Source organism: Mus pahari, chromosome 2 (assembly GCF_900095145.1).
Source record: "Mus pahari chromosome 2, PAHARI_EIJ_v1.1, whole genome shotgun sequence".
NCBI lineage: Eukaryota > Metazoa > Chordata > Mammalia > Rodentia > Muridae > Mus > Mus pahari.
In genome coordinates, this window is record NC_034591.1 from 149,778,497 (window position 1) to 149,805,718 (window position 27,222).

The 27,222-nt window shown below is 44.7% G+C and overlaps 1 protein-coding gene and 1 pseudogene across 1 annotated transcript in view; both read left to right on the forward strand.

The window, feature by feature from the left end:
* The first annotated feature begins 782 nt into the window (after window positions 1–782).
* LOC115063405 lies at window positions 783–26,727 on the forward strand (annotated as a pseudogene).
* The window catches only part of Crebl2 (cAMP responsive element binding protein like 2), a 29,314-nt gene continuing 28,722 nt past the window's right edge, over window positions 26,631–27,222 (forward strand). Inside the window, exon 1 of the mRNA XM_021191633.2 lies at window positions 26,631–26,889. Coding sequence (XP_021047292.1) covers window positions 26,875–26,889 — 15 coding nt within the window. The 5' untranslated portion in view covers window positions 26,631–26,874. The remainder of the gene's footprint in view (window positions 26,890–27,222) is intronic.

The following is a 27,222-nucleotide window of genomic DNA, read 5'->3' on the forward strand; positions in this document are numbered from 1 at the left end:
GGGGGAGGGTGTGTGGAGAGATGGCTCAGCGGTTAAGAGCACTGACTGCTCTTCCAAAGGTCCTGAGTTCAAATCCCAGCAACCACATGATGGCTCACAACCATCTGTAATGAGAAGATCTGATGCCTTCTTCTGGAGTGTCTGAAGACAGCTACAGTATTGACCACAGTTGACCAAAAAAGGCCCGTGAAGGAGGAAAGGTTTCAGTGGCAGCCGGGGCTACAGCTCATTTGCAGAGTTTGCCCGGCAGACACCAAGCCTAGGGTTCAGTCCCTGCCATAAACTGGCCGTGTTGGCTAATGCCTATAATCCAGGAGCTGGGGAGGTGGAGCCTGAATAACCAAGAGCTCAGTGTCAGGGCTGGAGAGATGGCTCAGCTATTCTTCTTTCCAAAGGACCTGGGTTCGAATCCCACCAGCACCCCAGGGCCACTGATAATCACCTGTAACTCCAGTTCCAGGGAACCTAGTGTCCTTTTTTTTCCATCTGAGGGCACTGCACACACATGGTGCTCAGACACACGTGAAGACAAAACATCCACACACAGAAAATAAAAAGATTTCTTAAACCTTTATAAAAACCCCCTCAAGGTCAGTACTTTCTACATAGCAAGTCTGAGGCCAACCTGAGTGACAGGAGATCCTGTCTAAAAGGTAATTAAAAATAAAAAAAGGTTGGAATGAGCCAAAAGTCAGCGCACAACAATCAAGACTAGTAGTCAGAGTCAAACAGATGAAGACGAAAGACACACACAGTGGCAAAAGACGGCAGGGAGAGGAGCCATGACGGCAGAACTTCCTGTGTTTCTGGTAATCTAGGGTATTTCCTAGAGGAGCTGAACGCAGCTTCTCGGATGGGCCCTACAGAATGATCTGGAACTTTCTCCCATAAGAGAACGGGTAGTAGACCTCAGAACAAGGACAGACCTGGAGTCATCAGAAACGGCCTTACCACTGTACACTTACGAAGACCTAAAATAACAATCTCTCCCCCAATGTAAGTATCCCCTTAAATCTTCTATGAAAACTTGAATTTTAGCATCTCTTCCACTTGTGCTCTTCATTAAAGACCTTCCTTCCACCAAGTGTGGGGTTGCATATTTAAATTCCTAGCCTTTGGGAAGTAGAGGCAGCCTTAGAGGAGGGTCAGGAGTTCTAGTCTTTGCTATGTGTCAAGTTTGGGGGCAACCTAGGCTACATGAGAAAAACTTTAAAACATTTTTTCTTTCCTTACTGGAGCTGGCAGCTGTGGCACTGAGGGAGTGAAAGGGCCTGCGAGGCTGAGGCTCAGCTGTCCTTGGCTCCTTTGGGTTTTTAATCTGGAAAGAAAACAGGGCCATCAGTTGGCAATAACTTGCTATAAAGACTCTTCTTGTGAAGCTGGGTGTGGTGGTACTCACCTGGAATCCTGGAACATGAGACTGAGGCAGGGGGATCACAAGTTTAAGAACACTGTCTCAAAACGGTGGCACCCTGGCTCAAAATACAATATAATAAAATAAAATAACTCAACTCAACTCCTGATTTTTTTCCTCCCTGTCCATTTCTTCTCAGAGCATTAGGACCATGACACATTGGCCGGTACCCCACCCTCTGTGACCTCTTGTGCCTGACAGAATTAAGAAAGTGACTAAGCACTTCAGCCAACACCTAGAAGGGACTTGCCTAAGACAAGAAGTGGGAGTCCTGTGACCTCAGCTCCCGCTTGTTGCCTTTTGGATGTGTCCTTTAAGGTTTGAGGCCCCACCCTCTGACTGACATCACAGAGGTCACCTCCAAACCCATATCAAGGCTTCTTCCCCGCAGTCCATGTAACTCACCTCTAAGTCAAGGTCCTCCACAAACCATGACAGCCTCAATATATTCCTCCAGTCTTGAAGTAGCAAGATGGGTTCCTCCTCATCCTGAAGTAAGGAAATGGGGCCCAGGGCTGTTGACTGGTTTGCTCACAAGGGAACAAGGAGAGACAGACTTTCTGACCCAACCTACAAATTTTTGTCAGCTAGATAAAGACGCTGGGTTAATAGTCTAGAATTCTATTTTTATTGAAGCTTTCCCCAAAGATTTGGTCTCTTTTACAGTCTTTTTCATACAAGATGTTTATAATGTTTGAAAATGCCAGTTTATAGTTTAGAAGGGACTAGGAACAGCCTTGGTGAAGTGAGGAGGCTCACTGGTTACCCACAAACCATGTCAGCCAGCCTATTACCCTGTGGCCAAGGCTCGGATCTATGCCCGCCCTCAACCTTCTTCTGGCAAGGCATAATTGAGGACCCTGAATACCAGGCCTCTCTAGGCCTTTCCAGTATTGCCTCACGTCAACCTTGATGCCTTCCTCTGAAATCCTTGATTACCAAATGTCAACAGGCAGCCAGTTGGCTTGGGATTGGTCTTGCAAGGCTAATGCAAGACAGTGAAATGACAGGTCAGCTCATCAAAAATGTATGTATCAGACAAACCTCAGGAAAAACTGGTCGCTCCAGCTCATCAATCAAGAAAAGTAGTTTTCTGCGATGCTTCCCATGGTATGAAATAGATGTAAGGAAGGCTGTTCATCATTACTACGTTCATTTGGATAGGATCTAAGGTCAGGGCATCACAAACAGACCCTCCCGGTCCCCAACACTATAAAGTTAAGCAGACAAACCAGCTTTCATGAAATCGACATATTTTTCCTGTGGGTCTTCTTTTCCACAGTCAGGTGCTCATGTAGCCTGGGTTATGTAGATAAGGCTATACTTCAAGCGATTCTCCTGCCTCCTGCAAGTTTAAAACTTCTAGATATAGAATTATACTTCTAAAAGGAGTTTGCAAATCATCTATGATAGCCCTAACTTAGCAGGAGAGGAAAATAAGTTTCTCATTATTAGACTAGAGTACATTTATTTTTCTATGAGCTAAAATTGCACCCTTGGCTCTGGTGGGACTGGTGGCTAACCTAAAACCCATAATATTTTTCATATAAATCACTGCTTGGATCATTTTTTCCCATCAATACATTTCTTAAATTTTTGTTCAGCTTATATTTTCCTTTTCAATTCCATTTTGTCAGTTTTAACTCCATATTTCTGTCTAGAGTTGAATTTGGAACATCTTAATTTTACTAACATTTTTTTGAGAAAAGAGAAAAATCACTTGTAGTGTATACTTTATAGAATGCTGCAATCTCATGTTAATAGCTAAAGCATTCTCTCCAAAAAGTTTTTATTTTTATTTTATGTGTATCAGTGTTTTGCCTGCATGTATATCTGTATACCCTGTTCATACATTGCCCATGGAGGCCAGAAAAAGACATATAATCTCCCAGAACTGGAGTTAGGGATTATTGTGAGCCACTATGTGAGTGCTGGGAATTTAACTGGGCTCCAGTGGAAAAGTAGCCAGTACTCTCAACCTCTGAGCCATTTCTCCAGAACCCTTCTCCCCCTTCCACACAGACCTTTTAAGTTTTTATTTATGAAAATGATTTAACTTAGAATTCCACTCAGCCTGGCGTGGTGGCACACACCTTTAATCCCAGCACTTTGGAGGTAGAGGCAGGCGAATTCCTGAGTTCAAGGCCAGCCTGTATAAAAAGTAAGTTCTAGGACAGCCAGGGCTACACAGAGAAACCCTGTCTCAAAAAAACAAAACAAAACAAAAAGAATTCCACTTGCCTAGTTTTTTAAGGGTGGCTGATTTTCTTTTCACATGGCAAAGAAAGGAATATTCCTGTAGGAAGTAGGGGTGACTGAAGTGTCATTAAAAAGCTACCTTCTAGAACTCCAGACTCTGGGGTGGAGGTGAGCTCGTGTGCATGCACACGTTTTGCACATGAAAGTCAGAGGTTAAGAAACACCTTTCTTTTTTTTTTACTCTTTTTTTCTTTTTTTAAAAATTTTATTAGACATTTTCTTTATTTACATTTCAAAAGCTATCCCGAAAGTTCCCTATATCTTTCCCCCTGCCCTGCTCCCCTACCCACCCACTCCCACTTCTTGCCACTGGCATTCCCCTGTACTGGGGCATATAACGTTTGCAAGACCTAGGGGGCCTCTCTTCCCAATGATGGCCAACTAGGCCATCTTCTGCTACATATGCAGCTAGAGACACAAGCTCTGGAGGTACTGGTTAGTTCATATTGTTGTTCCACTTATAGGGTTGCAGACCCCTTCAGCTCCTTGGGTACTTTCTCTAGCTCCTCCATTGGGGGCCCTGTGTTCTATCCTATAGATGATGATGAGCATCCACTTCTGTATTTGCCAGGCACTGACGTAGCCTCACAAGAGGTCCTTTTAGCAAAATCTTGCTGGCATATGCAATATTGTCTGGGTTTGGTGGCTGATTTTGGGATGGATCCCCAGGTGGGGCAGTCTCTGGATGGTCCATCCTTTCGTCTTAGCTCCAAACTTTGTCTCTGTAACTCCTTCCATGGGTGTTTTGTTAACACTTACCTTTCTTCATCACTTTCCACTCTTTTTTTTTTATTGGTCTCTCACCAAACACGGAGCCCATGAGTTTGTCTATAGTAATGGTCAACAAGCCCCAGTACCTCCTGCTGGCACTCTCCAGCACCAGAATGGCAGGTGCACACTCCGAATCAAGCTGTATTTACATGGGTGCTGGGGCCAAACTAAGGTCTTCTTGCTTGCATACCAACCACGTTACCAGCCCTGGAGGATTTATGTATGTATTTCTTGTTTAGTTTATAAGTTAATAGTTTATTTTCCATGAGTCATAAAACCTGGAGATGTCAAGAATTTCAGAAGTAGGACAAAAGGGACTTCCTAATCTCTTCACACCTCAAGGATATCTGGTACATGCAAAGAAACAATTAAAACGGGTGATATTATATATTGCAAACAGCTCAACACCTAATCTCTAACTCCTGTTTCTTCATTCTTCATATCTAGTAAAAGTGGCTGATATTTATCAAGTACTCATTGTGTTCTGGATACTCTGCCGAGCACTTTATGAACGTTACTAAATTTTTTTTTTTTTTTTTTTTTTTTGGTTTTTCGAGACAGGGTTTCTCTGTGTAGACCTGGCTGTCCTGGAACTCACTTTGTAGACCAGGCTGGCGAACGTTACTAATTTAAGCCTCAAAATTTTCATGATTTTAAAAAAGAGTTAAACATAAGGTCCCATTTATAGTAGGCAAATATTCTACTCTCAACTCTTCCCCCAGCCTTTGTGTGTGTGTGTGTGTGTGTGTGTGTGTGTGTGTGTGTGTGTAAACAAGGTCTCGAGTTCCTGTGAGTTTCTTCCTGCTGTGAACATCAGGGCTCTGGGCTCTATCTCCCATCCACCTCCCTCGCGCGCCTTGACCCCAAGTGGCAATCTGTGATCCTGCCTCAGCCCAAGAAACCCAGACCAGCTGCTGCCCCGAAGCTGGAGAACAAGTCGGCCTCTCCCAGCCTGCCGAAGGGAGAAAAAGAATAGCAAGAAGCAATTGAACATATTGATGAAGTACAAAATGAAATAGACAGACTTAATGAACAAGCCAGTGAGGAAATTTTGAAAGTAGAACAAAAATATAACAAACGCCACCAATCATTTTTTCAGAAGAGGTCAGAATTGATCGCCAAAATCCCAAATTTTGGGGTAACATTTGTCAACCATCCGCAAGTGTCTGCACTGCTTGGGGAGGAGGGCGAGGAGGCTCTGCATTATTTGACCAGAGTTGAAGTGACAGGATTTGAAGACATTAAATCAGGTTACAGAATAGATTTTTATTTTGATGAAAATCCTTACTTTGAAAATAAATTTCTCTCCAAAGTATTTCATCTGAATGAGAGTGGTGACCCGTCTTCAAAATCCACCGAAATAAAATGGAAACCCGGAAAGGATTTGACAAAACGCTTAAGTCAAATGCAGAATAAGGCCAGCAGGAAGAGGCAGCATGAAGAGCCAGAGAGCACTTGGAAGGCAGAGGCAGGCAGACTTCTCAGTTTGAGACCAGCCTGGTCTACAAAGTGAGTTCCAGGACAGCCAGGGCTACACAGAGAAACCCTGTAGGGGGGGGGGGGCATACACACACACACACACACACACACACACCCCAGTGATACACCTACTCCAACAAGGCCACACCTTCTAATAGTGCTACTCCCTGGGCCAAGTATATACAAACCATCACAGTAGCCAAGGATAGCCTTGAACTTCTGATCCTCCTGCTTCTATTTCCCAAGTGTTGAAATTATAGCCATGCACCAACTGTATCCAGTTTCAGCAGTGCTGGGATTCAAAGCCAAGGCTTTATGAATGTTGAATAAACTACAAACCACACACGTCTCTAGCTGAGCACTATATTTAACAGGTCACATTTCTTGCTTGATTTAACTCACATACCAAGGGTAGATAGATCTTGATTCCCACCAAATTATTGTGACTCCACATTGTGGTAAATCTCCAACCCAAATATGCCCCGGCAATGAAAACACAACTCAATTAATATGAATACATGCTGTGCGCCTAGACTGGGCAGATCTACCACTACACTACCATCTTCCACATCTATGAGCCCCCTTAGAATTTGCGGTTTCTCCAGGCCATGGACTTCTGCTTCGTTTTTCTCTTCCTTCTTCCTCCTCCTCTGCATCCTCTTCCTCTTCCATTTTCTCCTTCTTCTTCTCCCCACCTTCAGCTCCACCTTTCCTTTATCTGCCCAATCATCAGCTCTCCTTTAGAAATTAAGGTGGAAAGAAGGTTTACAGGAAATCACCTGAGTGCTGACTCCTTCCTTGTTCTCAACCCCTCACAGGAGAACAGAATTAACATCAAATGTAATTAGCCCCAGGGCTATCTGCAACAACTCCAGAGGCCAAAACCTCACCCACTATTATGTATTAGTCCAGGTTCCCTCAGAGAGCCACTGTATCAGGAAGTAGGTCTGATCCTTATGAATCATAGAATCAAGGATGGGAGGAAAGGAGCATGGGAGGGAGAAGAGTTGATAAGGAAGGGTCTTAGATCACACTGCTGAGGTAAGGGAGCTCTTTAAGACTAAAGGAACTCGGCTAGACAGATGGCTCAGCGGTTAAGAGCACTTCCTGCTCTTCCTAAGTTCAAATCCCAGCAACCACATGGTGGCTCACAACCATCTGTAACGAGACCTGACACCCTCTTCTAGTCTGAAGACATCTATTGTATTTTCATATACATAAAATAAATAAGGAAAATGAGTGGGGCCGACTGGGACAAGCTACCTTCATTCCCAGCAACCACGTGATGGCTCACAACCATCAGTACAGCTACAGTGTACTCATATACAGAAAATAAAACATTACAGGTAACTCTGCCCACCACTGTTCCTCATTCCTCAGAGACAGCCTTGGCTCACCGTCCCTGCTGACTCGGTAATACAGCATTCTTTAAGAATCAGAAGGGGCTGCAGAGTTGGCTCAGTGGTAAGAGCACTTGTTGCTCTTCCAGAAGACCCAGGTACAACCCAGTATAGCACCCACCTCAAGCATCACAACTGCCTGCGTAATTCCAGCTCCAAGGATTCAACTCTTCTCTCCCTCAAATGTAAGAAAACAAAAGGCCAAAGAGATGGTTAAGAGCACTTGTTACTCTTAGAGAGAACCAGGGTTCAATTCCCAGCACGCACATGTTGGCTTACAAACATTCGGTAGTGCTCTCATCTGGCCTCAAAGGGCCAAGTCATGGATACAGAACACTTACATACATGTCCTCAAAACACTTTCTCCTCTTCCTCTTCCTCCTCCTCCTCCTCCTCCTTCTCATCATCATCATCATCATCATCATCAATGGCCTTGGCAAGAAGCCACGACAAGTTTCAGAACACACAAGGGGGCGTTCCTGTTACGCTCTTCTCACTGATGTCTCTAAGTCATTCTGTCTCTTCAAGTAAATATGCTGGGTTTGTCTTCAATAACAACTAGCTCACTTCACAACGCTGTCATCACTGACCTAGACAATAGCATTCACTTAACATCTCCTGTCAGCCTCAGTTCCCTTACAATGGGACCACCCTTCCATTACAAAAACCCAACTATGGGAGCCCAATTCAGAAATGGGTGGTCACTCTTATGAACGATCACAATCCTCTAGTGTATAGATGACAAAGAATCTCACCTGCTTTTGCTTCTATTAGCTAGACTAGTTTCAAAACTGCTTCATACTTTTGGTAGGGCCATCATTATGAAGTATATCTGGGACTCTTCCGGGTACTGCTGTCACCCATCTGCTTAAAATCCTTTCAAGTGTTTTCAGGCTAAACCCCAAGTCCTCAGTAACAGTCTACCAGGACCCCTAGCACCCAGCCACTCCTGCTTCTCCAGCGTTACCTCTCACACCTAGTTCCTGGCATTTAACAATACAAAGAAATACAGCACCATTTCTGCAAGGCCATGCTCAAGCCTCTCCCTTTCCCTGGAATGCCTTAATGTCTTCTTTCCCTCTGCCTTTGTGCCTATGTCAATCCTATTTCAGATTCAGCATGGCTACCATCAATCCAGAGTTCATATAGACCCCAGTCCAAAGATGATTTAATGCTATCCCTGGCCCAATTCAGAAAATCTCTCTAAGGCATACTGGCAGAGAGCCAGGAAGGAGATCATTTATGACTGAACAAGATAGCCGGCTATACCTCATAGTCATACAAGTCCAGCATAATCATTTAAAAACATCTTTTTTAAAAATTTCTGTGTATGTATGGGTGTTTTGCCAGCATATTGTGCCTGAGAAGTACTTGCATGCCTGGTGTCTGTGGAGATCAAAAGAAGGCATCAGATCCCCTGGAATTGTAGTTATATATGGTTGTGAGCCTCCATGTGGATACTGGGAATCGAACCAGGGTTTTCTGGAAGAGAAGCCAGTGGCCTTAACTGCTGAGCTTTCTCTCCAGTGTATAATCACTTGATTTTTGAGACAGCTTTTCTCTATGTGACCCTAGGTGATCAAGAATTTGGTATGTGCCAAAGGATGATGGCACACGTGCCTTTATTTTTTTTTCCACTTTTATTTTTTATTTTATTATTATTATTATTATTATTAATTTTGGGTTTTTCAAGAAAGGGTTTCTCGGGCCGGGTGTGGTGGCGCACGCCTTTAATCCCAGAACTCGGGGGGCAGAGGCAGGCAGATTTCTGAGTTCAAGGCCAGCCTGGTCTACAGAGTGAGTTCCAGGACAGCCAGGGCTACACAGAGAAACCCTGTCTTGAAAAACCAAACAAAAAAAAAAAGAAAAAGAAAGGGTTTCTCTGTGTAGCCCTGGCTGTCCTGGAACTCACCTTGTAGACCAGGCTGGCCTCGAACTCAGAAATCTGCCTGCCTCTGCCTCCCGAGTGCTGGGATTAAAGACGTGCGCCACCACGCCCAGCGATTGAGAGACTTTTGATGACTACGTATACATACTTATGGTTTATAGGCCTACTTAGATTGCTTATTCAGTCTTACAAAACATTCTCCATTTCTTTTATATTTTCCAATTTTGTGCACTTCCCTTCTTTTGGTTTTGCTGATGTGGAATTATTTCTTTTCTTGGGTGTAGTTAACTTTCTTGTGTTGGAGTTTTCCTTCTAGTGTCTTCTGTAAGGATGGATTTGTGGATAGATTCTGTTTAAATTTGGTTTTGTCATAGAATATCTTGTTTTGTCCATCTATGGTGATTGACAATTTGGCATCTGTGGTCTCTCAGAGACGCCAAGACATCTGCCCAGGCCCTCCTTGTTTTTAGAGTCTCTGTTGAGTGTCAGAGGTGATTCTAATAGGTCTGCCTTTAGATGGCACTTGGTCTTTTTCTCTTACAGCCTTTTGTTTGTTTGTTTGTTTTGTTTTTACTTTTTTCAGTTTATTTATTTTTGAAGTGTGTACATGTGTGCACATACCCAGTGTTTGTGAGAAAGTCAGTTCTTTCTTTTCCCTCCACCTTGCTTTTGAGGCAGGATCTCTCTCTCTGCCACTCTGCACTGAGGCACTGTGTACTTCAGGCTATCTGGCCTGAGCGTTTTTACTGGTTCATCATAGATCTACTGGTTCCTCTTTTCCACCACTCCAGTGGTTGGCATTAAAATAAATAGCACTCACCTGAAGTAAAAAGAGCTAAAGTGCGGGAGCACTTACCTTAAGCTTCAAGGTGGATAGAGAGTTAGGAATTAGAGCCTAATTAAACTGTTCTCTTGGTAAGTTCTGTGGAGAGGACTGCTAGCTCTGACCCTTGATGTCTGGAGAGGCTGGGGGTGGGAAGGAGGAGGAGGAGGAGGAGCAAGGACGGAGCTTGGCATCCAGCTCCTGATCAGTTCCTTCTGGCTTTAATTGCAGGTTCATTATTTATTTTTTGGTCTTTTCATTTCTGAAGCCCCTACTTGTGACTCACACATGTTCCAAAAGGCTTGTGTGAACTTCAGTAAGTGGGAGGCCAAGACAGACAGCAGAGTCATAGTCTGTGATAAGCCACACATGCAATAGAATTTAGCCAAATCTGCAGTTACTAAGATTCTAAATGTTTTCCTTCGTATTTTTTTTTGTAAGGCTGAAAATTTGCTTCTTTGAACCACATGTATAGATGGGAGAGAGTACAGAGAGGGAAAGTAGTCAAGCAAGATTGCCTGCAGAACCCTGACGTGCCTGGGACTGTGGGATGAAACCCAGGACAAATGTAAGGTTTCACAGCCATATTGATGGGCACTGTGCCACCTGCTCTTGGGCACCTGAGAAGGCTCAGTATGGTGGCTGAGTCAACAGGAGAGCACCGTCCCCAGCGGTTTTCAGCCAATCGTTTACTCGGAGGAAGCACAAGGACTTGTAATAATTGTAAACAAATCAGAAAAACAGGAATGACTAAAAGTCTCATTAAGAATGTTTACACTGTAATAATGGGAACGAAAACAACATGCAAAATGGTACTGGCCGTTATGAGTCATGAAATTGTCTTAGTAGCCATTGTAACTCTGATCAAACAAGCATACAATTAAATTTTATATTAGAATATGAGTATAGACCATCTGGAAATATAAACAAGAAGAGAATGATGAAAGGAAATTAGTTCCATCAGATTTCAAAATATCTTCTGAAAGTACACTAATTAAAACAGCTGTTACAGACAAACCCAGACAGGGCAAGACAGACAATCCATCCACAAATGGACTCACAGACCAACAGAATCGATTTATAATAAAAGGAGCATCCCAGGGCTGGTGGGTGCCCCAGCAGCAAAGCATCTGTCTAGTATGTGCAGGGCAGTGTGTTCCGTTCTAAATCTGTAGGAAGAATATTCACAGAGTGTTATCGTGAAAAAAATTTAAAAGCAGATGGATAGCAAATCTGTACTTTTTTTTCTCTTTGAAAAAAATAAATTCAGCACTCTGAAAAACTAAGCAGGAGGGTTGTTACAAATTCAAGTCCAACCTAGGCTACATAGCGAGTTCAAGACTAACCTAAGATAAATAGCACAACCATATCTCAAAATAAGTAAGTAAATAAATAAATGCCAGGTAAACACTTAACTATAAAAATGAAATTATAAAGTTATTGAAACGGAACAATTTATGTATAGTCTCTGAGCATAACCTTGTGATGGAAAAGTCTTTCTCTGAGTAAAACATAAGATTCCATCTCCATGGAGGGATTGTTAATAAGCATGACTTTAAGATATAGATTTCTGGGGGCTGGTGAGATGGCTCAGCGGGTAAGAGCACCCGACTGCTCTTCCAAACGTGCAGAGTTCAAATCCCAGCAACCACATGGTGGCTCACAACCATCCTTAACAAGATCTGACTCACTCTTCTGGAGTGTCTGAAGATAGCTACAGTGTACTTACATATAATAAATAAATAAATCTTTAAAAAAAAAAAAGATATAGATTTCTGAGCCAGGCGGTGGTGGCGCACGCCCTTTGATCCCAGCACTCAGGAGGCAGAGGCAGGTGGATTTCTGAGTTCCAGGCCAGCCAGGGCTACAGAGTGAAACCCTGTCTCGAAAAACCAAAAAAAAAAAAAAAAGATATAGATTTCTGGGTTGGAGATGTAGCTGTGTAGCTGGGTTGGTAGAATTGGCAAGCCTGCCCAGCATGCACAAAGCCCTGGGTTCCCTCAGCACCACATTAAGCAGACATGGTACACAGAGCAGGCCTGGGACCCTGGCACTTGGGAGGTAGAGGCAGAAATAGGTTTTTTTGTTGTTGTTGTTTTTTGTTTTTTTGTTTTTCGAGACAGGGTTTCTCTGTATAGCCTTGGCTGTCCTGAAACTCACTTTGTAGACCAGGCTGGCCTTGAACTCAGAAATTCGCCTGCCTCTGCCTCCCAAGTGCTGGAATCAAAGGCGTGCGCCACCACGCCCAGCTCGAGGCAGAAATATTATAAGTCAATCCTGAATACATAGTGAGTTCAAGGGCAACCTGGCTACTCAAGACCCAGTCACAAAAACTGGAATACTCCTTCCACAAACATGGATAAGCGTATGGGGAACTGTACGGATATTGGTGAAAGAACATATCACTAATGCAGATAAGAGAAAAGAGCAGACTGGAGAGTTTGCCCAGTGGTTAAAAGCACTAGATGCTCTTTCCCAGACTCCCAAGACAAGGTCTAGCTGTCCTGGAACTCATTTTGTAGACCAGGCTGATCCTGAACTCAGAGACCAGCTGCCACGTCTACCAAATACTAGGACTTTAGGCATTCTCCATAACACCTAGTTTATACTTGATGCCCTTGCAGAGGACCCAGGTTCCATCTTCAACACCTATGTGGGTGCTGACAATCCTCTGTAACTTCAGTCTCAGGGGACCTGACACCCTCTTCTGACCAGGTAACCACAGAAATGTACTTACATCATACATACATACATACATGTATACAAGTATGTACTTACATACATGCAAGCAAAAAACTCACACACAAGATAATAAAATGAACCTAAATAAAGCAAAAAAAGCAATATTTGCAGAACTCTGCTGTATATGATCAAGAAATTCTTCCACTAGGACTCTATCTTATACACAAATTCACACAAGAACAGAGATATATAATTTAAATTCTATATGTTTATATTAAAACAAAGGAAGGCAGGAATTCTAAAAGGAATAAAAGGGAACACATGGTGTTCCACCCAACAGATTCAGGACAGTATCTAATATATATGATTGACTAAACACAAAGTCAGGCTGGGCGTGGTGGCGTACACCCACCCAGCACTCGGGAGGCAGAGGCAGGCAGATTTCTGAGTTCGAGGCCAGCCTGGTCTACAAAGTGAGTTCCAGGACAGCCAGGGCTGAACAGAGAAACCCTGTCTCGAAAAACCAAAAAAAAAAAAACAAAAAACAAAAAAACAAAAAACAAAAACAAAAACAAAAAAAACAAAAAACACAAAGTCAGAAGCTTCGAATAATGGTATGTGTCTGTAATCCCAACCCTTGAGAAGCAGATATGGGGTATCAAGAATCCAAAGTCAGCCACATACTGAATCTGAGGCCACCCTGGAGACTCTTCCTTCAGTCTCCCACCCACCCAAAATGACTATAGTGTAGCTCAGTGACTGAGGGCTTTTGCCTGGCTTGCCCAGGCCCTAGGTTCTACTTCCATCACACAAGGACACAGACACACACACTGTTCCTGTTCCTTTTCAGGGACATTACAATAGAGTAGGTGATAATTCTAGGTGAAGGGAGAGCTAAGCAGATGTCTGGAAACACATATTGGGCACTGTCAGGTGCCATACTGTTTATCTGGGGAGCTGTCTCAGTATCTACTTTGTGATTTATTGCGCCCGTGGGACAGAGAGTGCCTGGCAGGAAGCAAGTCATTGGCCTGGGTGAGACCTACATCAGAGTTCCGGCACAGGCATGGGTTATCGAAGAGGTTAATATATAGCAGGCCCTCACTCTTTAGCATTTGTTTCTGTATACTAAACCATCATACACACGCTCAAACATAATTTAAAAAATTGCCCTGAGTAAAACATGGAATGCTGGGTACACGTGAAAGGATTGATTCCACCGTAGCTCCCAAACCACGCACACTCTCCTAAGCTGGCCATCAAAGTGCTTCCTCACTGGTCGCTTGCCCACTTCTTTGCCCTTAGCTCCTGACTGATTTTACCTCTGGATGCCTGCCACACCCTAACCTACTTGTTTGGGACTCCCCACTCTATTTCAGTCCACTGTGACTTTACAAATATTTCTATACCTACCTGCTTGAAAAAACAAACAAACAAACAAACCAAACTTGTATTCCTTTTTTGAACTTGCCATGTTTCCTCTCTAGTTTCTTCATGCTGTATTATCCATCGTAACACACTATCCTGCAGCTACTCATGAAATACTCATTTATAAGAATGTAAGGAAATCTATACATCCCCACTATAGCTCCTTGAGGGTAGAGACCCAGTTTAGTTTAGTGTTCAGCTATTGGTGTGGGTGTACATGCATATGTATTTATATATTCTCTCTCTCTCTCTCTCTCTCTCTCTCTCTCTCTCTCTCTCTCCCTATCCCTTTCTTCCCTTTCCCACCCCCATCCCCTCCTCCCCCAGTCTCTAGTGCACATATGGAAGTCAGAAGACAACTTTCGGAATCAGTTCTTTCTTTCCACCATGTAGGTCAGAGAGAACCAGCTTGGGTCATCAGGCTTGGCAGCACACACCTTGACTCCCTGAGCCACCTTGCCTGCCCTGGAAGATGTCTTTGTAGTGATGACACTTCTTGATACGGAGGCAAGCTAGTATAAGCTGCACCTCTCTTTAACTCCCAGTCCCTGTGGAAGGGCCTCACTCTCCAAGGCTTTGGCACTGAGATTCCTGCATGGACTCGTTCAGCGTGGACTTTACAGCTAGCACCAGCTTGCACAGGGAAGGGGTTGCTTTCAGACGCACCAGAGCACCGGCTATATGTCATTCCAGTCTTGACAGGGGCCTCCAGGCAGATGCTTGAACTTTCTTCCCTTCGCATAGCAAGCATCTCTCCAAACAAGCTTGGATGGCAACTTGTTTTCTTTGGCAAAATGATTAATGGGGAAAATGAGTCATATGCCTGGTTACAGTGACATTTCTAATAACAGTGTCTTTTTGTTTATGGAGCACTGGGTAAAAATACCCAGGAATTTACTACCAGTGGAAAGACCACCTGTCTGCTGGAGGCTCTGAAAAGGAGAAGCTGGGAAGGCAGCTCCCTGGAAGGGTACCCAAGAGGGTCTAAGTCTGACACAGCCTCCTCCCTACTCCCCACAAATGACCCATGCTTATCAATAGCACCTGTGGAAACAAAGACAAATGCCTAGGGCTGGCTGGGGACCTAGATACCCTGCAGGCAGCTAGTGAAACTTCCAGAAGTTTGTCTCATGCATGGGTGTGGCAGAGCAGAGGAGCTGGGCAGCCAGGAGAGCCAAACATCCAAATTGAGGGGTAGAAACAAGGGAAGTTGGTGGGGCAGAAATGCACGATATAACTGGAAAAGCCAAGCAAGGGTAGTTAGCCCACACCCCCACCGTGCTTAGGACCCTGCAGTGTGGGATGAGCTAGGGCAGGGAGGAATGAGTACTGATGAAAAGGAGGTACCATCTGTCCTCTGGAAGCTAGAACTGGGCAGACAGGTAAGAAGCAGGTAGTAGGTCTTCATCTGCATGAACAGAATGAAGAAGGTCAACACATTCCATGCTGATTGAGAAAGGGTGCCAATTAAGGAGACATGCCAGAGCCTGGAGGTTTTCAAGATAAAGCTAAGCAAGCTAGAGATACACTTTAAGAATTATGGAAAGAATAATTCCCAGCAACCTATTCTCTTAAAATTAACAAGGAGCCGAGCATATCGTGCAGGCCTCTAACCCCAGGACTCAGAAGGCAGAGACGTCTGAGTTCAAGGGCCTCTTGGTCTTTACAAAGTGAGTTCTAGCCTGGCAGTGGTGGCGCACGCCTTTAATCCCAGCACTTGGGAGGCAGAGGCAGGCAGATTTCTGAGTTCGATGCCAGCCTGGTCTACAGAGTGAGTTCCAGGCCAGGGCTACACAGAGAAACCCTGTCTTGCAAAACCAAACAAACAAAAACAAAAACAAAAAAACAAAGTGAGTTCCAGGCCAGCCAGGGCCACACAGAGAAACCTTGTCTAGAAAAAAACAAACAACAACAATAAAGAATAAAGAAGCACAATGTCAGGGGCTGCAATGTCACACTGAGGTAGAGTGTTATCTACACATATAAGCCTGGGTTCCTTCCCCAGCATCAAGACAGTTTATAAAGGAGATGGACGGCTGGGGAGATGAGAAAGTGCTTAAGCATATTTAAGTTTTATTCAACTTGACACAAGCTAGGTCATCCTGGAGCTCCTACAGGGGGATGGGAAGAAGCAACAGGGGGATCCTGGTAAGCCCATGGAGCAGCTCACCTAGCATATGAAACAGCAAACAAGAGGCCCTAGCTCAAGCCAGCTGAAATCAAGCACTTATACCAGAGGGTGTCCTCTGAAGTCCACATAAACACCCTCACATAGGAGCACACATGCACACCCACACACGTGCACACACACACACACACACACACACACACATGCATACACATACACGCACATACACACGCATACACACACTTTAAAATTCCTGTTAAGCTAGGTGCTGTGTCATCATTCAGACACAAAATAACCAGGAGCCCAACGTCATCCTCAGATACATAGCAGGTTCAAGGTCAGCCAAGATGTCATGAAACCCTGTTCTAAATAAATAGATAAATAAATAAATAAAACCTCATTCTGTATTACGAAATGAGCCCTGTAGCAGAACTAATTAGTTCTGACTATACTCTCTTATTAGGGAAACATGGTGGCTATTTGAATAACTAAAGAACAAAAAGAAACTAATTTTACTGGCTATAGAAAGTATGTGCTTCGGTACAGGCCTTTAATCCTAGGATCTCTGTGAGTTCAAGGCCACTCGTCTACAGAATGAGAAAGAATAAAAGAGAGAAAGCCAGTGAGAGGGGGCAGGGGAGAAGGGGAGAGCAAGAGAGAGTAAAAGAGCTAGATTCTTCATTCTTAGATTCAAAACAAACAAAAAGGCTGAGAACGTAGCTCAGTTGGAACAGCTTGCGTAGCATGTACAAAGCTCTTGTTCAACCACCAGTACTATAAAAACAAACAAATCAGACTAGCAAAGCCATGACTCATCCGTCACATGAAGAGATGCAGCAGCAACAGTTCAGGTGAGCACCCTAGGGAGAGCAGTGAGGGAAAGTCCACTGGGTGGGTGGCAGAATCCTATGATTTAACTCGAGTGTTTTGAGACAGGGTCTCATGCAGTCAAGGCTGCTCTTGATCGTCCTGTTTCTACTTTCTGAGCTCTGAGATTACATCATCATATTGCACTAAGACCGTTCTCTCTATGTGTGCATTTGTTGTGAATGTGTGTTGAGTATGTTTTGAATATTTTAAATTTATTCTTGGACAAGTTGACAATTTCAAACATGTATACAATGTATCTTGTTTGTATCCAACAGAAATGCCCACTGCTACTCCTTTGGGTTTCCCTAATAGTTTCTCTTCCTACCTTCCTGTCTTTTTTAGAGCCTAGTGAATCTGGTTAGCACTGCCACTGGAGCCTGGGTAACGTAACACACTCCTAAAGAAAAATGACTCTCCCGCTCATCAATTGCACTTGTGGATTGCCAATAGTTCCTCGGCTGTGGGAAAGCCTGGTGAACTCCTATCCCCTCCAGACTGGAATGTTGACTGACTTGATCTCATGCAGGTCTTGTGCTGGTAAGCACAGCTGTTGTGAGCTCATGAGTGCCATAGCTGTGCCATGCCCACAAAAGCATTTCACAACACTCCTCCCTGGCCTTTGACTCCTGTGTTAATTCTGCCCCATCTTCTTTGACAGTCCTTGAGTTGTGGGAGGAGGGGTTGTAGGATTGATATAAACGTCCCATTTAGGGGTGAGCTCTCAACAGTCCCTTATCCTCAGCACTTTGACCAGTAATCAGCAGCACTAATGTATGGCTATAAATGTAAATATTTTAGAAGGCAGTTTGACAGCATGTCCATTTAGCAAGTAACAGTAGAGGTTCCTCTGTAGCCATGAGCTCTAGACCATAGTACCAGGCATGGATTGACTCCTCTAGAGAGAATTTCTTCCTCAAATCTAAGCAGGAAACAGTTGGTTATCCCCACAGTAGCTATGCCGCTATTGCACAGGTAGGCCCAACTTGCCTGGCAGGTTGGCACTGTTAATATGCAGGGCCCACTGCTGGGTAAATCCACTGAGGACTTTTCTTCCCTGGTGAGGCCGCCTAGTATCTTCCAGAACTGTGAAAACTGACCAGCGGGGAAAAAGTTTTCAGGTCAGTCCTTCATTGATCTCTTCATGCCCTGCAACCAATGTGTGCTATATCTTCAGCAATAAGGTTTAGCCGTTAGAAAGACCTGTGCAAAACAGTGCCATTCGTCTTGGACAGGTATGACTGAGTTTATAAAAACCATCCACAGGACTGGAGAGAGATGGCTCAGTGGTTAAGAGCACCTTCCAAAGGTACTGGTACATGGTGGCTCACAACCATCAGTAATGAGATCCGATGGCCTTTTCCGGTGTGTCTGAAGACAGCTACAGTGCACTTAGATATAACAATAAATAAATCTTTAGACTGGAACAAGTGGGGCTGACCGGAGTGAGCAGAGGTCCTGAATTCAAATTCTCAGCAACCACATGATGGATCACAACCTCACAGCTACACTGTACTCGTATAAACATAAAATAAATAATTTTTTTAAAAAAAGCATCCACAATGAGGAAAGATTTTAGCATGGGTCAGATTATTAAACAAGCATGAAAGGGTGCCATCTGAAGCCCATGGGAGATCATCTTGGAACGCAAACTTTCCAAGGCTATCTCATCTAGCAAGCAAAAGTGTAATCGTTAATGACTTGGATGACTTTTTTTTTTTTCTCTTTTTTCCAGAGCTGAGGACCAAACCCAGAACCTTGCATTTACTGGGTAAGCATTCTATCACTGAACTAACTCCCAGCCCCCTTGGATGACAGAAATGAACCTGGCAGCTGAACAGACTTATACTGTCACTTAGTGATGGTGTTAGCTAAACAACTTATGCCCTTTAACAAAAGACTACTCGTGGTGACAGAATGATGTGTTAGGCCTGAGGTGATGGCTCGTACTTGCCATCCTCCAGTCAGATGGCTGAGACAGAAGGTTTGTGAGTTTAAAAGTCAGTCTAGACTACACAGTGAGGACTTGCTCAAACAAACAAATACAGGTCATATATCAGACAGGTGAGGTCCCACATAGCGATGGCTCCATTCCAAAGAGACAATTCTAACACAGAGATTCTGGGGGACACATGGGCTTTATACTCTTCGGGTGTCACTGAATTAACCAGAGAAGACAAAGTAAAATACCTTCAGTTTTACAAAGATATTTTGGGAATAACTCTATGAATCAGTGGAATTTGAAGAATATATACTATTTGAAGACTATTTGAAGATATATACTAGAGCAGAAATATTTTTTAAAATAGGGTCTCATGAAGTCCAGGCTAGACTATAATGTTATGTAGCCCAGGCTGGCCTTAACCTCGACCTTCTGCCTTCCCCTCCCACAGATGTGTTAACATGCCTGGTGTGTCATGTTATTACTGTAGCTCTGGCTGCTCTTGAGATGGTAGCAGTCTTCCTTCTTGGGCTCCTGAGTGCTAGGCTTACAACCTGTGCCACTGTACCCAGCCCCAGCACAGAAATCTTATATACACCAGAGAAGCCTTTCTAAGTTAAAGAAACTAAAAATATGCTTTAAAAAAAAAAAATCCCTGCCAGGTGTGGTGGCGCACGCCTTTAATCCCAGCACTCAGGAGGCAGAGGCAGGAGGATTTCTGAGTTTGAGGTCAGCCTGGTCTACAAAGTGAGTTCCAGGACAACCAAGGCTATACAGAGAAACCCTGTCTCGAAAAACCAAAAAAAAAAAAAAAAAAAAAATCCCTGTGGCTGGGGAGACACCCCAGTGGCAAAGCACCGGCTTGACAAGCTAATCTCGCAAGAGGAAAACAAAACGTCGAAGCACAAGTATGTGATTAATGTGTCACCTCAAACAGAAAAACCTAAATACTTGTAATGTTATAAAATAGTATAGTTCTGTTAACGTGTATTTATGGCCATACCTGTGTCTATAGGGTCCCAGAGATAAAGTTTTAAAGATTTTATTTTTACTTAAGTTCAGGTGTTTATAGGAATGTGTGCCGTGTGCGCAATGCCTGCAGAGGCCAGCAGAGGGCGTAAGGTTCTCCCCGGATCTAGTGCAGCACTTCTCAACCTGTGGGTTGAGACCACTTTGGGGGAATCACATGTCAAATATCCTGTATTTCAGATATTTATATTACAATTCATAGATGTAGAAAATTACAGTGATGAAGTAGATACGAAATGATTTCATGGTTGTGGGTCACCATGACACAAAGAACTGTACTAAAGGGTCTCAGCATTAGGAAGGTTGAGAACCACGGAACTAGTCACAGGTGACTATGAACCCCTTGACCTGGGTGTTGGGAACTGACCTCCAGTCATCTGGAATAGTAGGAAGTGTTCTTAATCACTGAGCTATTCCTCCAGCCATAAAAATTTATTTGCTCTTGTTTATTGGTTTTGTTTATGAGACAGAGTCTCATTGTTAGTCTCAGGCCTCACTGTGGACTCTGGCTAGCCTTACAATGCACTATTTGAACCAAGCTGGGCTTGAACACACAGAGATCTGACTCCCTCTGTCTCTCCAGTGTTAGGATTAAGGGTGTGTGCCACTACACGCAGTTTCTATTGTTGTGGTTGGTCTGTTTTTGAGACAGCATCTCATACCATAGCACCAACCCACTACAAACTCTTGGTGAGCATCAGGCCTCAGACTTCCAAGTGCAGGACTTACAGGTGCGAGCTACCACACCTGACTCCAACAGTAAATTTTAATTAACATTTCCCTGTGACAATGGGAAAGGCTGAGCAGGGGTTGCATCCCAGCTGGTAGACAGCTTGCTTAGAATTCATGAAGGTCTGGGTTAGATTCCTCAGCACAGTATCCACCAGGCCTGGTGGCCTACACCCGCTATCACACCACAGGATGTGGAGGCAGGAGGATCAGAACTTCAGGTTCATCCACAGCTACTGAATGAACTCCAGGATATCCTGTGGCAACGTGAAACCCTGTCTCAGAAAGGGGGGGGGGGAGGAAGGAGGGAGAGAGAGAGAGAGAGAGAAGATTAACTATTTTCTTTTTTATTTTCATGTGTATGGGTGTTTGCCTGCAATTATGTCTGTCCACCACATCTTCACAGTGTCTACAGAAGCAAGAAGGTGTAGGACCCCTGGGACTGGAGTTACAGAGTTGTGAGCCATCATATGGGTGGTGGGGATTGAACACGGGTCCTAGGGAAGAGCAGCTGGTGATGGTAACCTCTGAGCTATCTCCAGCACTTCCACTTTTGTGACTTACACACACACACACACACACACACACACACACACACACACACACGCTTTCTACATCTGAGCAAAGTGAAATGTGCTGTTTGGCTCATTTTTCTTAACATCAGTTCCACTTGTATCCACCGTCCTGCAGGTGCCATGGTTTCATTTACACTCGTGGCTACATAAAGTGCCATTGTGAATATACACATATCTTCTTTGCCATTTGCCAGCTGACAGAACGCTGGGCTGTCCACTTCTTGGCTGTTGTAAATAGCATCTATAGGCATAGATGTGTAAGTGTCTCTATGGTGTGGTGACATAGGGCCTCAAGTATATAACCTAAGAAGTGCAGATGGGCCATGTGGTAGTTCCTTTTTCAGTTGTTTGAGGAACTTCCATACTGATTTCCATAGTGTTTGCACAAGTTTAAATTCCCACCACAGTAAATAAATGTTCCACCCCACCCCTATACACTGTCAAAGAAGGTATCTGACCACTGTTCTGGCCAGCCTTCTCTTAAACAGACTACTACAGTTTTGAACAGTTGCTTATCACCTAAATAACTGTCCTATTGTCTCTTCAAATAAGGGCCACCTGTATCTTTTTCAATTGATCTCTACCTTATTCTTGAGACAGGGTCTCTCACTGGACCAGGAATATGCCAATGTGGTTAGGTTAATGACCCAGTGAGCCTCTGGGCTCTGTCATTTCCTGCCTGCACAGCTATGCTGGACAGTTTTATGTCAACTTCACACAAGCTAGAGACATCAGAGAGGAGGGAGCCTCCATTGAGAAAACGTCTCTATAAGCTCTGCCTAAAGCATTTTCTTAATTAGTGATCAATGGGGGAGGGGCCATCCCTGGGCTGGTGGTCCTGGATTCTATAAGAAAGCAGGCTGAACAAGCCATGGAGAGCAAGCCAGTGAGCAGCACCCCTCCATGGCCTCTGCGTCAGCTCCCACCTCCAGGTTCCTGCCCTGCTTGAGTTCTTCTCCTCACTGGTTCTGATGATGAACTGTTATATGGAACTGTGAGCACAATAAACCCACCCCTCCCCGAGGAGCTGTGATCATGGTGTTTCATCAGAGCAATGGAGACCCTAAGACAGCAGCATTGGGGTTGCAGACCCACCCGACTGTACCTGGCTTTTCTATAGGGGCTGGGATCCGAGCTGAGGTCCCATCATGCTCAGTGAGCTCCCTACTCACTGGACCATCTCTCCAGTTCCTGTATGTTTGGTTTTTTGTTATTGTTGTTGTTTGTTTGTTTTTCTTTTTCTTTTCTTTCTTTTTTTTTTTATTTTTTTTATTTTTTTGAGTCCCTTGATTATAGCCTTGACTGGCTTGGAATTAGCTATGTAGAAAGAGTGGTATGATCTTTGTGGCAATCCTCCCGCCTCCCAAGTACACACGACTAAACCTAGCTTTTGACACAGGATTTCAATATAATTAAATCTCAAATGGGCCTTAAATTCACTATGTACCCCAGGAGGACCTCAAATTTGTGGTACACCTTCTGCCTCAGCCTCCTGAGTGTTGAGATTTCTGCATGATGGTAATACCATCCCAGGTTCTTATCAGCCTCTCTCCTTCCCTCTCTCCCTCCTCCTCCTCCCTTCCTTCTTTCTTTCCTCCTCTCTTTCTTATGTTCCTTCTGAAAGCTAGAAGTCAAGTTAGTCGCTCACTCTGAACACAGCCCTTCAGACCCCTGTCTCAGAACTTCTAACTAACGCAGAGTTAAGTTGGTGCTTTGCTATGTAAATGTAGGCATATTTTTTTGAGTAGGCTAAAATGGGCAAGGCACGTTGCCAAACGCCTTTACAACACCAACGGACTTTTGAGACAGAATATTTTAAAGCATCACTGAAAAAAAAAAAGCTATAAACATTTAGGAAATAACGAGTGAGAGGAATACTTCTCTGACAAATAACTTGGGGGGGACCACCCGCAAAACAAAACGGGACTAATACTTGAGCAGTGAGTTCACCTCAAGCATTTCATGAATGTCACACGACCCGCCCACTTTTCCTCCAGCACCTCGGAACACCAGCACACCAGCAGTAATAGTACCCTGTTGTTCAGTGCCAGATTTGTATCTCAATAGGCACAGCATTCCCCAATGCAGAATGCTGCACTGTTCCCCCAGCTCAGGGCTTCTCTGAGAAGGTTAGACTTCGTTCCATCGCCTCCTCTCCTAATCTCATTCCACCCCCTTCCTCTCTTCAGTCCAGACTTTTTTTTTTTTAATTGTTGAATAGTATTTTTCCCTTTCCTTTCTCCCCTCGACCATGGTTTGAACAATGTACAAATTCATTGTGTAAACCATGCTACAAATTAACATCTTAACACTCAGAACACACTGTCCATTCTCTAAAGGTAGGCCAGAGGAAAATAATTCATGAACGGCCATGTCTGGATGGCCCCTGGGAGTCCACATTCAGGATGTTCAGTCACACGCACGGTTCAGAAGGTGGAACAGTTAAGATTTCAGCGTAGAGCACTTGTCTTGCTCTTGGGCTATGAATTTGATGCCCGGCAATACAAAACATGAGAAAAACACATTGTGGAACCAGACATGGTAGCACATGCCCGGAATCCCACAGCTCAGGAGACTGGGGAAACAAATGCAGCTCTAGCCTGGGCTACACAGTGAGGTGTCCTGTCTCAATAAACAAATAAAAACCGACATGCAGAAACTCGCACTGTGAGAGATTAACACAGTGGGTTTCATGGCCATCTTTCTCTCTTTTGTTTGTTTGTTTTCTCTGAGACAGGGTTTGTATGGCCCTTAATTAAATCTCAAATGGGCCTTAAATTCACTATGTATCCCAGGAGGACCTCAAATTTGTGGAACACCTTCTGCCTCAGCCTCCTGAGTGTTGGGATTTCTGCATGATGGTAATACCATCCCAGGTTCTTGTCAGCCTCCCTCCCTCCCTCTCTCCCTCCTCCTCCTCCTCTTCCTCCTAATGTAGGCCTTGCGTACCCCAGGGTGGCCTCTAACTCTGTGCTACAATACTTGGTTTATATGTGGTCTTGGGCACAAACTCAGTACTTCACATGTTTCTCTACCAACTGAGCTATACCACTGATGTTGAGCCACTGTAAAAGCCCATGCAGAGACTCAATGTTTTGGTTTTAGGTTTTTGTTTTTTTTTTAGGGGGGGGGGATGTTGGCAAAATCAGTTTCTATAACAGAAGAATCTGCTCTGAGATGGAAAGCCACCCTACACAAGGTGTGTGTGTGTGTGTGTGTGTGTGTGTGTGTGTGTGTGAGTCAGAGGATAATTTGCATAACTTTGTCCTTCCATCTTGTAGTTCCCAGGGATCAAGCTCAGACCACCAGGCCTGGCAACAAGTGCCTTTACCTGCTGAGCCATTTCTCTGGTCTCTACTCAGGCTTTTGCTTCCTTAACCATTAGAAAGGGCACTAGGTGTCCCTGTCGTCACTGGGAATGCCAGCTGGAATGACACAGTAGGGCCAGCCTGCCAGACCTGTTTCTAATCTTAGGGTCTGAGTATGAGGTAAACGGGGGGAAAAGTGACTCAGCTCCAGTTCTCCTGACTTCTGACAGCTCTAACACAGACCACTCAACCTTCCCACTTTAACCTTAGTTGAGAGTTGCCAGGTGAGAGACCACCCACTTATTATTGAAAATCAAAGAATCCCTTTTTAAAAATAAAAGTACATCTTATGGGGACCTGGAGAGATGTCACAGTGGTTAAGAGCACTGGCTGCTCTTTCCGAAGACCCTGGGTTCAATTCCTAAGCCCCTCATAGTGGACCACAACCATCAATAACTCCTGTTCCAAGAAATCTGGCACCCTCTTCTGACCTCCATGGGTACTACAGGCACTTGAACAGACAGAAGTGCATACAACACACCGATACACATAAACATTTCAAATCTTTTTTTTTTTTTTTAAGAGTATGTTTTATTATGCCAGACATTGCAGAAAATACCCATTACAACAGCATTTGGGAGCCAGAGGCGGGGGAATAGCACAAGTGTGAGGGCAGCCTGGTCTACATATTCTAAGCTCAAAAGGTCCCACATACACACAACTAGAATACAAATGTAACCATACATCCTGCATATTTACTACTCATTCCTGGAACGCTGCTTCAGTTGGATTTCGGAAAGGGTACTTTCAATGTGTTTGTGAAGTATGAGCTCAAGGCTTTTCAGAAGTTAACAGATAAAAATTACAATCTTCGGCCAGTTCCCAAGTGTTCAGTAGGGTTTTTTTTTTTTTTTTTTTTTAGCCTATTCACAGGATGGTGGTGCAGCCATCAGCAAAATCAACTCAGAACATTTTCATGCAAAAAAAACCAAAATTCCTCCCCTTCCTTGACATTCCTCAGTCCCAGCATTTGGCAACAACTAACGGACTGGTCTTTTTAGTTGTGCCAGTTCTGGACATTTCCTTATAAACTGGATCATACAACATGTGGCCTTTGGTGTCTGGCGCCTAACATTTTATTCAAAGCTTATTCATATGATAGAGTGTACCCGTTTCACTGTCCTGTATTTGTTTGTTCGTTCTGTATACCCGCCCTGACTCTCCTAGAATGCGCTCTGGAGACCAGGCTGCCTCTGCCTTCTGAGTGTTGGGATGAAAAGACGTGAGCCACCACGGTCTCACTTTTTGAGTACTGAATCTTGCGGATACGAGATAACATTTGTGTACACGCTTTTGTGTGGTTGTGTGGCTCCGTGTCTTTTGACTGCATACCTAGAAGTGGTTATATGGTAATTAATTCTTGTGTTTCATGTTCTGAAGAACTGCCCAGTTGTTTCCCAAAGCATCTGCCCCACTTTACCGTGGGCCGTCAGGGGTGGGGAGAAGGCAAAGCATTTGTCCTAGCTTTCCAGAAGAGGGTTTTCCAGTTCTCCACCTCCAGCTCGGCCTCCGCAGAGCCTCGAACAGTCTCCCTTCTCTGGAAGATCCGGGCCCTCCGCAACCAAAACATTATTAAAACTAAGTGTTGTAGGAAATAGTTCCGCCTTGATTCGGGCCCGCCTCCTGGGCGCTGCTGGGCCCCAGGAAAACAGCTCGAGCAACGGAGGCTACATGGGTGTTGTAGTTCCTTTTCCAGTCGGTCGCGAAGAGACCACGCAAGAAGAAACTACAAATCCCAAAATGCCACTGTGCTATGGCGGCCGAGGGGGCCCAGCTGCCCGCAGAGCCCCGCCCCCCTCGGGTTGGGCCGCTTGCCAGTGCGTCTGTAAACACGCCGGGAGCCTGTCATGGGGCGGGAGGAGGAGGCGGTGGCCGAGCGGGGAGGTGCCTGGGGCAGCCTCCAGGGTCCGCTCTGCCATTCCTGAACTGGTCCGGGTCCCCGTGACTGTGGCTTCAGGGAAGCGAACTGTTAGGCGAAGGAGGAGGCAGTCAGAGCCATATCCCCTACTTCCCCGGGGCGGGGGCCGGGCCTGGCCGGCTAAGGAGGGGGAGGGCCGGGAGGGCGTCGGGCCGGGCCGGCCTGTCTGCGGAGATGGATGACAGCAAGGTAAGTCCTGAGCTGGCCGCCGCCGCCTGCTTGTCGCCGCACGTAGTCTCGCCGCCCAGTCTCAGTTCAGAAGTCCACGCGAGCACTCACGAAACACCTGCCGTAGATACCAGTGTGCCTCACGTCCCCTGGCACCCCGCCAGGACATTGGGGAGCATCGGGCTGCAGTTTGCTAGCAAGGGCCCTCGCCTTTGCAAAATTTTCACACTTTGGTAACCGTGTTTGCTAGGGATTCCAAGGAGTGCAAGCCCTCTTCTCTGACCTGCCGGTCGAAATAAGTGAAGAAACTACGGTGCTTTTTTTTCTTTTTTCCTTTTTTGCCCTGTCCTACCC